This window comes from Coptis chinensis, chromosome 8 (genome assembly GCF_015680905.1).
Source record: "Coptis chinensis isolate HL-2020 chromosome 8, ASM1568090v1, whole genome shotgun sequence".
NCBI classification, from domain to species: Eukaryota; Viridiplantae; Streptophyta; class Magnoliopsida; order Ranunculales; family Ranunculaceae; genus Coptis; species Coptis chinensis.
The window spans coordinates 17,442,696-17,460,997 of record NC_141463.1 but is presented as its reverse complement, the minus strand read 5'-3'; the positions used below and the strand labels follow the sequence as shown (position 1 = coordinate 17,460,997).

Genomic DNA, 18,302 nt, shown 5'->3' with positions numbered 1-18,302 from the left:
TTCTCCTTAATGAGTTTGATTTAGCCTTAGCCGTCAAATTCAGGTTAGTAGAAGTTTTAGACAAGTATTTTAAAAGGTTTTAAACTAAGGCATAAAGGTGAGAAGCTGATATTTGCAGAATTGTCTGTTAATACTTTTTGAAATTGCAATGACTATATACACAAAACCGATCTTCGACACGACCATATCTCTTTAGTTTATCTACTTTCATATGTATTAACTACTTTTGAGTTGGTTTGATATTGTTAGGCATCCCAGGCACATATTTATACTTAAACTTTTGGCCCCTAATTAATGTGGTTCATTAAAGTGCGCCACCCTGTGCTTACCTAATTAGCCTGGTATCACTTGTGCATGTGTAGGGTGTTGCCTTTTATGTGATAATCTAAAATGACCAAATGTTGCTCAGTTTATGAATATTAAAAGGACCTGCCTCCCTATATGCATCTCATTATTATTTTGTCTTTATTTTTTTGTAATATAATTGAGATTATTGTTAGGTGAGCATAGTACTTTTGACAAGTGTAGAACTAGTAATCAAATTGAGATTGTTAGTAAGTAAATTAATTTGCTCCACTGCAAATGCCTATTGGAAAGTAGTAGTGATACAAAAATTAGAGCACTTTTATGGTGCCTATGAGAATACATAGTAATAGAGAACAATAAAATCACTAACAGATTTAATGATCTTGAAGCGATTATTTATTTTTATTTTTCTTAACGAAAAAAGTGCAAAATTTGGGTGTTTTCAGGATTTTGTGTCATACTTGATTCGAAATGGACAAATTGTGGATGTCCAAAGATAGGCTAACAGATGAATATATTGTAGGGTTTAAGAATTTTCTTTTGTTTGCTAATCCAACAGAGAGTAAGACCATTCTCATAAGATGTCCATGCAAACACTGTGTGAATCTTTGTGAGTTTACTCAAAAGGAGGTTAGAAACCACCTTTTTGAATCTGGTATCGACCAACACTATACTAGCTAGATATATCAAGGGGAGAAAAGTCATAATGCAGCCCCTTCTAGTGTCGATGGAAATGAAGACCATCAAGATTATCATAATATGGAAACTCCAGAAGATGCAGCAAGTACAAAAAACTTGCTAGATGCTGGACGTGACCAATTCACCGGTGATCCTGTTGAGTTTGAACAATTGCTCCAAGATGCTGAGAAACCATTATATGAAGGGTGTACAAAGTTTACCAAGTTATCAATGGTGGTTAAACTAGCTATTCAATCTAAAAGCCAAAGGTGGGTGGTCAGACAAGACTTTTTCAGAGTTACTGAAATTGTTTGGAGAGGTGCTTCCGGAAGGTCATTTACTACCGTCCTCACTGAATAAGGTCAAGAAGACATTGTGCGTCTATGGAATGAAGTATGAAAAGATACATGCATGTCCTAATGACTGCATCCTGTACAGAGGTGACAAGTATAAGGATCTTACCGTGTGTCCTACTTGTGGAGCGTCAAGATATAAGGAGAATAAAAATATGACCGAGACAAGTAAAGGTGTGCATGCAAAAGTTTTGTGGTATTTTCTACCCATCCCAAGGTTCAAAAAGATGTTTCAGTCTGTGCAAACAACTAAGGATTTGACATGGCATGCTGATGCAAGAGAAGTTGATGACAAATTGCGTCACCCAGCAGATTCCCCAGCATGGAAGACTATAGATTGTATGTGGCCAGAGTTTGCAGTAGATTCATGAAATCTGCGTCTCACACTCTCCGCAGATGGTGTCAATCCACACGGTTCTATGAGTAGTAGGTATAGTTGTTGGCTAGTTAAGTTGATCACTTACAACCTTCCACCGTGGTTGTGCATGAAGAGAAAGTTTATTATGCTTACATTGTTGATATCAGGTCCACGACAACCATGGAACGATATTGATGTGTACTTGAGGCCCTTGATTGATGACATAAAATTTTTATGGAATACTGGGGTTGATGCTTATGTTGCTTACTGACATGAATCATTTACATTGAGAGCTGTGCTAATGTGGACAATAAATGATTTTCCCGCGCTTGGTAACCTATTTGGTTGTTGCGTTAAAGGATATTATGCTTGTCTAATATGCGGTGAGAATACACCTTTGCTCAGACTGAAGCATTCTAAGAAGATTGTATACATGTCCACCAGAAGATTCTGATAGGGTATACTAAAAGCATTACTTTTGTATTAACTCTAATTTTTTATATTTTGAATGAGAATCATATGGGCAAATGTTATGCATATTATATTTGTTATTAGTTATATACATGTGTCTAATACTTTATGTTGTAGATGATATGGTGTGTGTTGACACACAGAAGATCATATCATCAGTACCTTATAAAGTATAAGTAAACGTTCACAACCTAAATGGATTTGGACAAACCATTGGTATGGTTGTAGTATAATATGGTATTAGTCTATCTTGACTATAGGATTACACTAGTACACTTTGTGTGTATTGAACAGGACCAAGTGAGGTTGTTTCTCTTTATACTGACTATATAAGAGAACAAACACCTATGTTATTATGGATGCTTGTCCTCTTAATCCGGATATAATAACGGGAACTTATGTGCATTGTACATTGCTTTAAATCATCAATGAGTGAGATTCATTCGTGAATCAACAAACTCGATGGATTGGGTAATGACATTGTATGTAAGGTGTGCTGTTGATTATAGAAGGAATCCGTAATCCGCAGGAAGTCGGGTTGATGATGTCCCCTTGAGGAGCTCAAAAAGATTGTCATGTAAACCCTGCAAATGGATTTATTCCGACATGATAATGAGGTTGAGTGGTACTGCTCAAGGACATAAGAAGTTGATTAATGTAGTTGTCAGTAACTTGACTTAATCAACGGACATTCGATATCTTAAACACGGGGAGATCAATGAGCATATAATATGGAGCCCATAAACGTAACACGAAATTTGGGATTAGGGCAGTAGTGCAACAATGGCCTATAGTAGAATAAGCTATTTGTTGACGGACTTGGGCCGTGTGTTCTGGGAGAACATGGGAAGCCCAAGCCCGTCAGGAGGCCCAACCCTAATTTCTCCTCATGGTCCCTATTGTAGCCTATAAATAGAAACCCTTCTCTCCTGGCCAAATTCACTATTCACTGGATTGAAAAGAGAGGCAAGGAAAGATAGATCCAAAATTGGTTCTAGCTTTGTGAGAAAGAAGGGGGTTGGTAGATCGTTTCTCACACTACTTCCAATATATTGAAAGGAATACAACAAAAGATCAAAGGGTTGATTGTTGATTCGGATTCATAGCTATTGGATTCTCAGAGTTATCAAGAAGCTGATTTATAGGTATGTTTTCCATTCCAAAATCGTGAGAACCATTAATTCCGCTGCGCATGGTTTTCACGGTTTGTAGAAATATTCATTCTGAAATAACGGTTCCTACAGATTCCTCCCAAAGAACCACCCTTATAGAAAGCAGAAGAAGATGTTTAACGGTAAACAAGAGTTTCGATCACAACCAGAACCATTAACCGGTGAGAAAGTAAAAGAAAAGGTTAAACTGCTTAATATTTCTTGGGGGAAAAAAGTTAAGAATGTAACTGCGAAGAATTCAGCAAAACCAAAATGGCGGAAAGAAGTTACGAAACGAAAATGGAAGAAGTCAATGGGTAAAAGGAAGCGACAGGGTGTAGAGAAAAAGGCAAAGACGCCAACCACATCAGCAAGGGTTGATACTGGAGTCGATGATATTTTGAAATGTTGGAAAAAGTCGTCAATATTTTTTGAACTGGACTATTGAGAGTTTTTGGCTGTTAGACATAGCTTGGATGTCATGCATATTGAGAAGAATGTTTGTGACAACATTATTGGTACATTGCTTAACATTCCTTTTAAAACAAAGGATATTGTTAACGGTCGTCTTGATCTTGAGGAGATGGGAAGGGCTGAGTTGGCACCAAAGATAGGTAAAAGTAAAACTTTCCTACCCCCAGCTTGTTTTATGTTATCTAGAGATGAAAAAAGAAGAGTTTGCCAAACATTGCATGAGATGAAAGTCCCCGAAGGATACTCTTCTAATTTCAAGCCCCGTGTTTCAATGGATTATCTAAAATTATAAGGGCTGAAGTCGCACGATTGCCACGTTTTGATGCAGCAGTTGCTTCCTGTGGCAATACGATTTGTCTTGCCAAAGCATGTGAGATATGCAATTGTCAGGTTGTGCTTCTTCTTCAATGCACTTTGTGCAAAAGTAATAGATGTGCAGCAGTTGAGTCAAATTCAAAGGGATGTTGTTGTCACCGTATTTATGCTGGAAAAATACTTTCCCCCGTCATTCTTTGACATTATGGTTCATCTCACGATTCATCTTGTTAGAGAGGTGAAGCTTTGTGGTCCAGTTTTCTTCCGATGGATGTACCCATTAGAAAGGTAAACCAACTTACTGAGCTTTCCTTTATCCTTGGTTTGTATGACATAGTAAGCATAATTATACAATTTTCCCATTGAAATGTCTTAGGCACATGGTGGTGCTGAAGGGTTATGTACGAAACCACAATCGTCCACAAGGTTGCATTGCTGAAAATTATATTGCAGAGGAAGCAATTGATTTTTGCAGTAAATTCTTATCTAACTTGGATGCAATTGGAATTCCTCTCAATTGTAAAATCACTCATTATGATATGCTGGTGGAGGGAGTTACCTCTGTAGGGGGTTCTGCTGCTGAAGTTGATAGTACTGCCTTGGAGCAAGCGCATCTTTATGTGTTGCACAACACAAGAGTTTTTTTTCGAGAATAAGCTAGGGTTGGGCAGACCCTCACCTGTATTAAAAAACCTTATACTATGTTGTACAATTTTCCAGAAGCATCTTCCTCCACTATAATACTCAAATGAGAATCTAGTGGTGGACTTAAAAAGATACAAAAGTTACAATTCTTTTGGCATAGACCTGCAAGATAGTCCGCTGCCCTATTACACTCCCTAAAAATATGATGAAAAGACACATCTTCAAAAGCATACATATGGGTTCTGTATCGCCTTGACAACATCTTCACAATACCAGGGTGGCTTCTCCAGCTTGTTGATAGTTTGTATTGCTCTCTTGGAATCAGATTCAACTTGGACTTGTTTGATCTACAATCTAGCACATTGAGCAATCCCCACTTCAATTGCCTTAAGCTCCTGTTGTAAAACTGAGTCTGGTCCACCGCTCCCAATATAGGCAGAAACCACATTGCCATGCTCATCTTGAATGATGCCTCCATGTCCACACCCTTTTGCAGCCACTGATCCATCCGCATTTAGTTTAAACTTTCCTTCTTCTGGACACTTCCATGAATAAAACTTTTGGACTGGCTCTGTAAATTGTACCTGTATGCCAATACTTGCGATAATCCTCCTTAAGTCAGGAGAACCAATCAGATCTCGAAGGGTGACCTGCAAATAGCTTTTCAAATCTCTGCATAGCTTTCCGAAAACCACTGTCACTGATCTTTTAGAATTTTGAAATCGTCTCGCATTCCTCTCCTTTCAGATCGCATCAACACCAGCACAAATGTATACCTTGTATACTTCAGCCACAGGTCCCGATCTTTGACATATTCTGATAATCGATGATCATTCACGATTTGAATTCCTAGCATCAGTTGTGATACCGATCAGCCTTTTGATGTTGCGGAACAATTCCTTGGAATACTCACATTCGAAAAAGAGATGTTTAGAGAATTCTCTACTTCGATTACATAAGCAGCATGATGATTGGGTGAGGATTTTCTTTTGTATCAGCTGATCTTGTGTGGAAAAGCTATTCGAAAGGAGTTGCCAGCAAGTGAATGAGTGCTTGGGAATCACCCATTTTCCCCAAACTACTTTGCTCCATTTCACCTTAGGAGAGACTGATCTTAGGGCCATGTACGCGCTATTAGAAGTAAACTGACCTGATTGGTGTGGCATCCAAATGACTCTCTCTTGATCAAGATTCCTGTTTATGTAGACCCCAAGGATTAGTTCTTTCAGTTGTCTGTTCTGAATGTTGTGCACCGCATCTGCCCAACCTCCATTCTCAATGATATGGCTTACTTTGGTATCAAGTGGAAACTGCCATTCAGCTATAGCCAAGGGATTTTCCAGCAGAGGAGAGTTTCCACACCATAAGTCGTGCCACAGCAGAGTATTCTCACCATTTGAGATACTGTATGTGATTAATTTTTTGGCATCAGTCCTCGCTTGAAGCACATGTCGCCATGTCCAGGAGCAGTCTTTTGGAACTTTCATAGTCCAAAAGTAGTTGTCCTTGATGTGTTGTTGCCAAGTCCACTGAACCCAAACACTGCTATCCCTTGAAGCTATCTTATGTACCAGCCCACAATAAGCTCCTCGATTCCAACATTGTAGATTCATAATACCTAGTCCTCTTTCATCCTTGAGTTTGCTGATTGTAATGAAGCTAGCTTGATGAATAGTCCTTTTCATGGCCGCACCCCTCCAAAGAAACTGAGCACAAATTCTTTCAACATTCTCTAAACAAGTTTTGGGGAGGATGAAAGTTCTTGACCAGTATGCGTGAAAGGCCATCAACACCGAGTGAATTAGTTGAAGTCTCCCGGCATGTGACAGAAATCTTGACTTCCAGTTAGTGATTCTGGCTGTGACCTTTCTATGAGCGGTTGGCATTCTCTAATGCCCAGTCTTGCCGAAATGAGAGGTAACCCCAAGTACCTCACTGGGGGTTTGATTAGCTGTACCCCCAGAATTTGAGCTAAAGCTATTCCATCTTGCTGAGTCACTGCTCCGGTTAACAATGAGGTTTTATAAGTGTTGATCTGTAAACCAGTGGCCATACCAAACTCATTCAACCCATCCCTTAGAGCTGAGATGGAATCAATGTCGCCCCTGCAGAAAATCAATACATCATCAGCAAATGCAAGATGTGACAATTGGCTTTTTCGGCATTTGGAGTGATATTTGATCATCTTTGACTCCAATCTCTCCTTCAAAATGCATGTCAGGATTTCCATCACCATAACAAAGATGTACGGGGATAGAGGATCTCCTTGTCTCAGACCTTTGTTGCTTTGAAAAAACCCTTCTGGAGCACCATTAATTAACACAGAGAATGATGGAGTAGAAATGCACATCTTTATCCATTTCTGCATAGAAGTTGGAATGTGGAATGTGATAAGCATGGCTCTAATTGCATCCCAGCTCACTGTGTCATAAGCTTTTTTAATATCAAGCTTTATGGAACATCTTGGAGTGCCATATTTCCTATCGTAACCTCGGAGTAATTCATGAGAAAGCAGAATATTATCTTGGATCATTCTACCAGGGATAAAAGCAGATTGATTAGAAAAGACCAGATAATCTATCACCTTCATGAGCCTATTTGTAATCACTTTGGATACACATTTATAAATAGTGTTACAGAGGGCAATGGGTCTGAAGTCCTCTACCTTAGAGGGATTCAAAGTCTTGGGGATAAGACAGAGAAAGGTGGAGTCAAAGTCTTGGGGATAACAACACAAGAGTTGTTGAGCCTTACATAGGGTAAAATATGTTGATAGTTTACTTCCATTCTTCCATTGGCTTAGAATTTCTATAACTAAATGTGAGATTGCTTTCGGTAACTAAATAGGGAGCACATGGACTACCTGAAGAAAATCCACCCCCGTCAGTCAAAGAAACCAACATGGTTATAAGAAGAACACAATCGTACCTTTAGTGATTGGCTTAAAGAAAGGGTACAATTAAGCAATTCTAAAGTACCATTTTTTCTATAAACTCCATTTAATTGTTACTAACCCTTAAAAGAACACAGGTTTCACAAGAGCGACGCATCACCAATAACAAAGTCTCGGATACCTTAATGTGGATATCTCAAGGGCCTCGGATGTATGTATTAAATTATGAGAGCTATATCATCAATGGTTATCGGTTTTCCACAAAAAATCAGGATGCTTCACGTGTCACTCAAAATAGTGGTGTGAGCTTGGTGGCCGCAGCAATGCAAGTTGCAAGTGCATAGGATAAGAAACCAACCTTTTCTGATATGTCCTTTTATGGAGTTATTGTTAAAATATGGCTGCTTGATTATTTTAATTTTCACGTTCCAGTGTTCAGGTGTGATTGGGTTGATAGTAGGAATGGTATAAAGAAAGATGATTTGGGTTTCACTTTAGTTGATCTTGGTAAAGTTGGGCATAAATCTGATTCGTTTATCTTAGCTTCTCAAGCCAAGCAAGCCTTTTTTGTTTCTGACCAACTTGATCCTAAGTGGTCAGTTGCTCTGGCAGCTCCTTAAAGATGTTATAATGTTGGCGATATTGGTAATGACGTGTTTGATGGGGACATAGGAGACAAGGTTCATCTCGAAGTATTTCCAAGTGCTAATTCTTTTGATTTGATTGATGAATCTCGGTTAGTTTAGACACGTGAAGACTGTGAGGGAATATGGGTTGAGAATGAATCATCTAAAACCTACTCATTTTGTTTTTTTTTCTTCTCTTTTGTTTCTGCGATTTTTTTATTGTAATATTCTCTATAAGTTGTCAATTGATCAAGATTTTTTTAAGCCTTCAGTGAATCTTGTATTTAGTTATTTCTATTAGTTACTTTTTATGTTTTTCCATTTGGAGCTTTACTTATTTCATGAGTAGACTTCATCTATGCCAGGTATTATTCAAACAAATTGCTATTACTAGGTGTTTATATATATACTAATTAATGCCCTGTGCTTATATTTTTAAGCTTAGCCTAGCCATGGATCCAGAAGAGGTTGTCCATTCTGAAGACGAGGTTGTTCATTCTGAGGATGAGGTTGTCCATTATGAAGCCGAAACACTTATAAGTACCGAAGTAGAAAGGAGAGGAGCAACTGTAATGTACTATTTTTCTGGTGATTGGGATGGTATCATCATAAGAGTTTTCTTTGATGGGAAAGGTAGGCCTATAGGTTGAAAAGTTTGTAATAAGCTTTCTGGTTGGGAAGGTGCTCTTGCGAGGAGTCTGATTCCCCTAACTGCTTTTCAAAAGTGGACGAAAGTACCACCAGAACTTTTAAAACTATTATGGGCTGGCATACTGGTAATTTATTTTGAATTTTGAATTTTTATTTTCTTGTTGTTTCTTATCTTGCTTGTAACTTGGATTCGGTTTATTTATTCGTGACCCAGATATGATTCGATATAGATATCAGGTATAGGAAGTCAATTTTGAAATCGTTTGGAGTTAGATGGAGGACCTACAAGGATATGCTAACTGTCAAATATATTATGCCATTTAAAGATGATCCCGAGGCACTTTCAAAACCACCTGCAAAGTATAAGTTAATTAAAAAAGCTGATTGGGATGCATTTGTGAAATCGAGATTAACAGAAGAGTTCTAGGTATGTGTGAGACATTTAAATAGGTATATTGTTCTATTTAAATTAATAATTTTTTTTTTATCCATTAGAAGAAGAGTAAGTTACAATCTGCACGAAGGGCAAAGGGTAAGTATAATCACCGAGTTAGCAGGCTTGGATATGATGGCTTGATAGATAAGATGGTAAGGACTTGTATAACTTTTTTAAATCTTAATGTACATAGTAAACCATATAAAATACTTCATAACTAAATTAATTTTTTTTTTTTTTTTGTATATCTCATTATAGCAAGAAGAGTTGGGAGAATCGTTTGATGAGGATGATAGAGCTGGCTTGTGGCTTTTAGCTCGGCAGAACAAGAATGGCGAATACTTTAACAATGATACAAGGAAGGTGGCAGAAAAGATTGTAAGTTTTGAGCTATGCTAGCACGGGTAATAGAGTAAAGTACTAATGTTACAGTCCACCTGAAGTCTAAATATCACCAGCCTTGTAGTCACAATGGTCTAAAGGAGTGAATTTTCACTGGATTTTGTAAATTGAGGTTTGGTGTTCCACCCCATAGGCTACTTTCAGGCTGTGTTCAACATCCCACAAGCCAATTTTAGGCCATGTCAGACCCTGTTCAATCTATAACATGTTAGTATCAAGCTCAACCAGACCATTCTATGCCAATTTTAGGCACTTTCAGGCTATGTTCAGCACCCCACAGGCCTGTTCCAGCCCATGTCAAACGTTGTTCAGTCTTCCAGCCCATGTCAGACCCTGTTCAGTCCTTTACAAATCAATATCAAGCTTAAACAGACCATGTCCATACCATTCATGTCCACCCGCAATACTTGATAGGTCCAAAAAGCACTGGCAGTTCACCAGTCAACCCATGACAAGCCGTTAACAGTCCTAATTAGGCATGGCTAGTCTTTTAGATATTTGTATGAGAAATATAAAAGTTCTCGACAGAGGTTTGGATTCTGTTATCCTGGCGATTTCAACTTATACGCAGACAAAAAAGAGATGAATTGTCTGGTCTCAAATAGATTAATGGCAAGACAAGGAGACCAAGTTATTTTTCTTCCGTATAATTTGGGGTATGCTTGTTGGTCATGTTCTTTAACATATATGCATTCTCATTTTATTTTTATTTTTTGTACTTTCTTAACTCCTATATATGGTTGTATAGGATTCATTGGGTTTTGGTAATTATTGACGTAAGTGCAAAAAAAGTATATTTTCTTGATTCAACTGGAGGTGTCCCTGATATAAAGTTAAGATGCATGGTGAACACGTGAGTTGTTGAATCTTATTTTTATTTTGTATGTCATATATGCAAACAACTTGTAACTTAATTGTAAAGTTCATTTTTTTAGTGGGATGAAAACATTAGCATTAAGTGAAGGAGAAAAAGTGGAACCAGAGTGGGACTATGTCAAGGTAAATATACAGTACTTGAATGTGAAAGATTTACTTAGTGTATTGAATGTGTTTTGAAAATTTGTTTATTTTTTTGTGTAGTGCCCAATTCAACCAGGAGGATACGAGTATGGATATTATGTCTTGCGGTTCATGAGACATTTTATGATGGATCCTAGTCAATCAATTAAGACAAAGGTTAGCAAGTCTTTCTTGTTAATATATTCTAAAATATCTATGTAATTCTTTCTTGTAAACGTATATCATATATACTAAATTCTTTGTTGACTTGACGTACTCGTGTAGCTAATGGAGCTGGCCAACACTATCACCTATACCACTGCTGAACTTATTGAAATTCGTATGGAGTTTATTGACTTTATTGAACGATTTATCTCGCCAAGCCAAAGGTATGTGTATGTATTGTGATAATAGTATTTTGTTTTTATTTTGTTTGCTGCTTTGAGGTATGGGATGACTTTAAATGTAGTAGTGTATATCTTGAACCACAGCCTATTTACATTGTAGGTATTTTCATTTATTTTTTCTTCCGTTGTGAGAGAACTAGGTCCCATCGCATTGTTATCCCCATGCCTATATAAAATAGTCTGCTTTTGGTCAGTGGCTTGAGCTTTTGGTAGCAAATTTACTAATAATGTTTCTTTACTTTATTTGTTTCTTAGGTTTGACAACGTTCGATCGATCGATGGATAATACTTAATTTGTTGATGATGGAGTTGATTAGAATGATTTTTAGTTTGGTTGAATGTGCTATCAAATAAATGTATCTAGCATTTTTCAGTGATGTTGGATAAATGATAAATTGATGTAAGGAATAAGTATTTTCGAATGGTTTGAAAATATATGGGTTAAAATTACTGTGGATGTTCTAATTTTATTTTTGAGAATTTTATAGCTGTTTTATTGGTGAAATAAATTTACAGGTTAGGAATTGAATTACATATTATTATGCAGTATATTTTACTGGAAAAAAATATAATAATACACTACAAGAGATGGGGCCTTTTGCTACGAAATCATGTTTTTTAGTAAAAATAAAATGGTGTTTAATTCATTTTAATAGTATCATAGACACTTTGAAGGGAGTAGTAAATAGTTATAAGTTTTTGCTACACTCAAATCTGCAGCTAATATTTTTTCATAAGAACGTAAGGTGGTTTCTAAATAGCTTTGGCCACACTTTACTATTTCGTTGCAAGTGATGGGGCTTTTGCTACGCATTGGGTGCAGCAAATACACATCCCGCTGAGTTTTCCCTTATGCGCTCCTTTTTTTTTGCCAAAATATCAGAAAAAAAAATAAGAGAACCCTACCTAAAAATACCACCATCTCCTTCTCACTAACTTCCAGCTCACCTTTCTCTCTATCCTTTCGATCTCTCTCATCACTCTCTATTTTTAGTGTGTGCTCAAGCTTTACTGGTAAGTCACTTATCTTTTTTGTTTAGCCATCTAATTAAAGTGCAAAGGTTTAGTGGTTCTAATGTTGAAGAATTTTGATTTTAAACATCTTTTTTTTTTCCCCGTTAATCATGAGTCTAATTTTAAACATCAAAAGTCTTAATCTTTTGTTTTTGGCGATTCTAATTTTCTGAATTTTTTGGAAAGGTGGTGTAGTTGGATCCCAGGTTAAGCTTTTTATTCTAGGTACGCACTTCTTTTATTTTACACATATATGATTTTTGATTTTATTTAATTTGTTTGATTGAATGAGGGGTCGTGTTGTTTTGTATTCTGTTCTAGTATATATGGTTTAGTAGGGAAATGGATTTTAAGCATTAGATTTCGATTGGTTGTTCGTTTTCGAGGAAGCTCGATATGTGTAAAATGAGTGAAAAATCAGGGAGATCTAGCCTTATTTAAATTCATTTTGATTGTTTTGAGAGATGGGATTGATTATCAATTTGATGAGGTAACACACTTAGTGAGCTGGTGATTGGGTGTCATTCGATATCCTTTGTGATTGATAGATGTTCGAGCACTAGAAACTCAGTGCCTTTGTTCACTTGAATATCTTGTGGTTAAATGTTGATGTCCATTTGCTTGTCTTTTTGTTTTTCTTGTTAATTATTTTATTTAATTTCATTTGTGCTGAAATTAACTTTCTTAAACTTTTTTTTTATAGGACTTGTCTCATTATTGAATATGGATAATAGTTGGATTCAACTGCCAGATAGGTTTGGCACTCAGTATACCAATGGTATTAATGAATTTATTACCGTTGCCGGTGTTCACAAAGACAAGGCGGATAGAATTCTATGTCCATGCCGGATTTGCAAAAATAGATATTACAAGCTTGTCAATGACGTGAAATATGATTTAGAAGAGCATGGCATGGACAAGAGTTACACTCGTTGGATATATCACGGTGAAGAATTGGAGGTGATGAGTGAAGAAGATGAAGACGAGGATGGTTTTGGTGATGAAGGTAGTCATTTCGATGGGATGCAGGACCTGCTTGAGGATTTAAGAGCACCAACTCACGTGAATAATCCTAGTCCAGATATACAACATGGAGAAGTTGGAGATAATTATACTAATGATATTAATGCAGACCCTTCTACTAGCCATAATGATACGAGTGAAGAAAATCCAGATTCTTTTGATAGACTCTTGAATGATGCACGACAGCCTTTGTATCCAGGTTGTGGGAAATTTTCCAAATTAGATTTTCTTATGAAGTTGCTTCACACAAAGATAATCTATCGTTGGAGTAACAAATCATTTGATAAGGTACTTCAATTGATAAAAGCGGCATTGCCTGTAGGCGAGACACTCCCGGCATCCCATCATGAGGCTAAGCAGTTAATGTGGGGGTTAGGGCTTGGTTATATTCCAATACATGCATGCGTAAATGATTGCGTGCTGTTTTGGAAAAAAAACAAGGATCTTGAGAGTTGCCCAAAATGTAATTCATCGAGGTATAAGATTAATGAAGGTAAGAATAAGAGAATACCACAAAAGGTTTTGCGGTATTTTCCACTTACACCGAGGCTTCAAAGGTTGTTTAGGTCAAGGAAGACGACAGTGGATATGAGATGGCATAAAGAGAAACAAGTTGAGGAGGAAAATGTGCTTAGACACCCAGCAGATTCTAAAGCATGGAAAGAGTTTGACAAGAAGCATGAGTGGTTTGCTAGTGATCCTCGCAATGTTCGCCTTGGTCTTGCAAATGATGGGTTTAACCCTTTTGGTGACATGAGCAATCAATATAGTATGTGGCCAGTAATGGTCATGCCATATAATTTGCCACCTTGGAAATCTATGGAAGAGCCTTTCATCTTCATGTATTTAGTTATTCCTGGTCGTAAATCACCAAGAAATGACATTGATGTGTACTTGCAGCCATTGATAGATGAATTGAAGGATTTGTGGGTAAATGGGGTGGAGACATACGATGTTATGACGAAGAAGACATTCTAGATGCATGTTGCGCTATTGTGGACTATAAATGATTTTCCTGCATATGGTAACTTGTCTAGGTGGAGCACCAAAGGCAAGTTAGCATGTCCAAATTACAATAAGGATACTGTTTCTATGTATTTGAAGAATGGCCAAAAGTTATGTTATATGGCCAATCGCCGCTTTTTGCCGCCACGACATCCTTGGTGAACCCGAGGAAAGGAGTTGTTTGATGGAAAGGTTGAGAATAGGCAGTAGCCAAAGGAGTTTCCAGGTGATGAAGTGTTATTGCAGCTTAATCTTGTTGAAGAACAGAAATTTGGGAAGGGGCCGAACAAGAAGAAGAGAAAATGGACAGAGATTGAGTTGAATTGGACAAAGAAGAGCATATTTTTTGAGTTGCCATATTGGGAAACTTTTGAATTGTGCCATAATCTAGATGTTATGCATATTGAAAAGAATATATGTGACAATGTGTTGGGCACACTAATGAGCCTAGAGGGTAAAAACAAAGATTCGGTAAAAGCTCGATTGGATTTGGCTACAATGGGCATAAGGGAAGAGTTGCATGTAATTCTGAAGGGTAATAAATTTGTTGTACCACCTGCAGGCTACACTATGTCGTCTATAGAGAGAATTGCATTTTGTGAGTGGTTGAAGTCAGTAAAGTTTCCAGATGGTTATGCCTCAAACATCTCTCGTTGTGTAAATACCAAAGATGGTAAAATATTAGGAATGAAGAGTCACGATTGTCATGTACTTCTACAACGACTTCTTCCTATTGGAATACGAGGTTGTTTGTATACTGATATATGCACCGCATAAATTGAGTTGGGTACCTTCTTCAAGGAGTTGTGTTGCAAGACATTGAGATTGGAAATTCTCGAGAAGATGGAAAAATACATTGCCTTGATTATATGTAAGCTTGAACAGATTTTCCCGTCGGCATTCTTTGATGTCATGGTTCACTTGGCTATTCCCTTGCCCCATGAAGCAATATATGGTAGACCTGTGTAGTACCGATAGATGTATCCTATTGAAAGGTATATGTTTAATATAAAATGTAGCTTATGTTTAAAACTATAGTATCATGTTGTATTCAGTATTCAATAATTGTGAAATTTTATGCAGATTTCTTCACACGCTAAAACAATATGTACGTAATAAGGCACCCCTAGAAGGTTCAATTGCAGAAGCATACTTTGATACTGAATGTCTCACTTTCTGCTCTATGTATCCGCAAGCAATTGAAACAAGGTTCAACCGTGAAGAAAGGAATTTTGATGGTGGTAATTGGAAACAACATATAGGGTTGTCTATTTTCAAACAGAATGTACGACCACTGGGGGCTTCTAGGTATATGATCATGGACTCCAAAGAGCTCGATAAGGCTCGGTACTATGTGCTGAATAATACACATGAAGTATTACCATATCTTAAGTAAGTTGAATAATTATTTAGACCCTATATAGGTGTTAGTAAGTGATGGAAAGACATATAATCATAATGTTTTCACTATATGCAGACAACACAAGATAGAGCTTAACATGCAAAGTCCATATAATCTAGAAGAGAGGCAGGAAGCACTTTTTCCTGAATGGTTTAAGCGTCGGGTTAGTGTTCATTTAGGGTCCTTTTGATATTGTACTTAACTACATGCCTATTTTGATATTACTGATTAGTCTATATTTTATTGATAGATGCAAATATTGCGGTTTGAGAAATCTCCTGAAGCAACTGATGAGTTGTACTCATTAGCATGCGGGGCAGATAATCGTGTCAATCGGTATACCGAAGCATTGTTAATGGAATAAGGTTTCATACTAGGGATAAAAAGAAGTAAACCTACGACTCAAAATAGTGGTGTGGTTGTGGAAGGGTGCCACGAATCAAAAGAGACCGACTTTTATGGTATCTTAACAGATGTCATAGTGTTGGACTACTTATTTGGCTATCGAGTTTTTCTTTTCCAGTGTGATTGGTGGGATGTTGGTAACAGAAAAACAAGAATACACATAGACCGCTATGTGACTAGTGTTAATGTTTCGCGGACTTGGTATAAAGATGATCGATTTGTGCTAGCAACTCAAGCAGCTCAAGTCTTTTACGTGAGTGATACTAAACTGCGGGGTAGTTGGCAAGTTGTCCAGAAGTTAAAACCTAGGAATGTGTATGATGTTTTAGAACAAGAGGATGAGATTGGAGTAGAGTATGGTGGAGAGGCATATCAAGAAGAAGAGCAACTTGATGAAAGTAGCAATGGAATCGAAGCAAAAGAAGTTGCACCCATACAACTGAATAGAGAAGATTTGAACCCAAGTGAAGTTGACGCAGCTGCGGTCAGGACCATTATAGAGAGAAACTCATTGATGGATGATGATTTTATTGTTAATGATGGTGAAACTGATGAAGAAGATGATACATTGGCTGAATATTGTAATTATGAAGAAGAGGGCGTAATATCTAGTGATGATGATTCTGACTTAGATTAAATGTTAAGTAAGTTCACTTTTGACATGTTTAATGAATTGTTCTACGTGGTATACTTATAGCTAGCATTTTGTTAACTTTTTATAAAGATGTAATGGTGGGTATACTTTTACTTTTTTATTCTACAATTTATTCCTTCTATAGGGCAATACATGGTGCATTAGTTTACAAAATAGTGCTCTGCAGTCAAAAGATGGGAGGGACATGACTCTTCTCGGAGATATTTTTCTTATTTTAATAATTATCTTTTAGGCTACGAGTAATTTGAATTTGGCATTTTTGAAAAATCTATTTTGAATTTGAATTTGTCACTTTAAATATGCAAGGTGAACAGGTCAATTAGATTATCAAATTAAACTATTGGAAATTGTTAGTAGAACTTAAGGTTGACCACTTAACTCAATGTGATTGATAAATTGGTCGTGTTCTTAGTAGTTGTATCAATCTTTGGGGTAAAAATGTATTGAAAAAGGAATTAAGAACATGAGAGTGGGGTGGTTTTGGGACTACCATTTTGGGCTGAGTTCTTCTTTATATAAATTACTAGTTGGTCTTTAGAGATTGGGGTGAGGTGTAAAACCCTCTCTTCCTCACCTTTATCTCCATTCTTCTAAGGTTCTCAAAAGAGTAAATCTAGGGTTTTATTGTGGAGGAGGAAGAACTCACATTATTCCTCGATTGAGTGCCTTCTAATCACATTCTTCACAATTGTTATTAAATATGAAGTAGGGCATTTCGGTAGGGTGTCAAATTGAAGCTATAGACCAATGGTAAGCCTTATCAACCACTAAAGATGAATGTGATGTTCTGTTTTTGTACCATTAGAATGAGATCTCAGACTCCTGGTTGTACCATTACTGTATGACATTTAGCATTAGTCGACTACTTTATCAAACTGCAAATTGACTAACCATGTTACCTTTTTCTTTGACGGTATTGCTTTATTAACTTTTAATTCCCATCTTTCTTTTATTGATTGTGACAAAAAAAATTCTCTTCTGACTTCAAAAGATACTGCATATATGTTATTTGTTTAAACTAGTTCCTAAATCTTTGATCTCGTTCAGATGCCATGAGCATTTCCTTGAATTTTAACTTTGTGTTTCCCGCTTAATTGTTTCATCCCATCACTAGCATGTTCAACCTAATGTAGATTGTGTGGCTATTTCTGTACTGGCAAACACCACTTCTAAGCCAAAACTCACATTGACGAGACCTAAGGAGCCTTACCTGGAAACATCTCACCGTGCTTGGTCTGTTAAGGTGAAAAGCTCTGCTGAGCTTGAGGAAGAGCTCTACTGAGCTTGGTCAGGGGATTCCGGTGTTCCGTCCTGGTATGCCACCTCCACCACCTAATCAACAGCAACAACATCAGTAGTAGTGATGACTGGTATGTGCTTGCTACATTGTTTAGATGTCTTTTGCTTTTTTGCTTTTATGTTTATTGGATGGTTACTGTTTTTTTGCTACAACTATGTGGGCTAATATTCTTTTTAACCATGTAGTGCTATCCTGCGGAAGATGATGTGGTCATTGCTCGAGCAATTCTACTATAAGGGTCTTGAGCTTGATACCCATTTTGTATATTATGCATGTCCTTTCTGTAGAACTCACTACCATGATTTATATATTAGTATTTATTTTTATTATTTT

The 18,302-nt window shown here is 37.0% G+C and overlaps 1 protein-coding gene and 1 long non-coding RNA gene across 2 annotated transcripts; both read left to right on the top strand.

Annotated features, from left to right (window-relative positions):
* The first annotated feature begins 10,930 nt into the window (after positions 1 to 10,930).
* Positions 10,931 to 11,615, top strand: LOC147480263 (uncharacterized). The gene is made up of 2 exons (XR_015207012.1): positions 10,931 to 11,147; positions 11,421 to 11,615. It is a non-coding gene; the product is annotated as an uncharacterized LOC147480263 (long non-coding RNA).
* Positions 11,616 to 12,902: 1,287 nt separating this feature from the next.
* LOC147480262 (uncharacterized) lies at positions 12,903 to 14,180 on the top strand. Its single transcript, XM_086578604.1, has one exon. It carries the CDS (start codon positions 12,903 to 12,905, stop codon positions 14,178 to 14,180), a length of 1,278 nt encoding a protein of 425 aa, XP_086434730.1.
* The last annotated feature ends 4,122 nt before the right edge of the window (positions 14,181 to 18,302 follow it).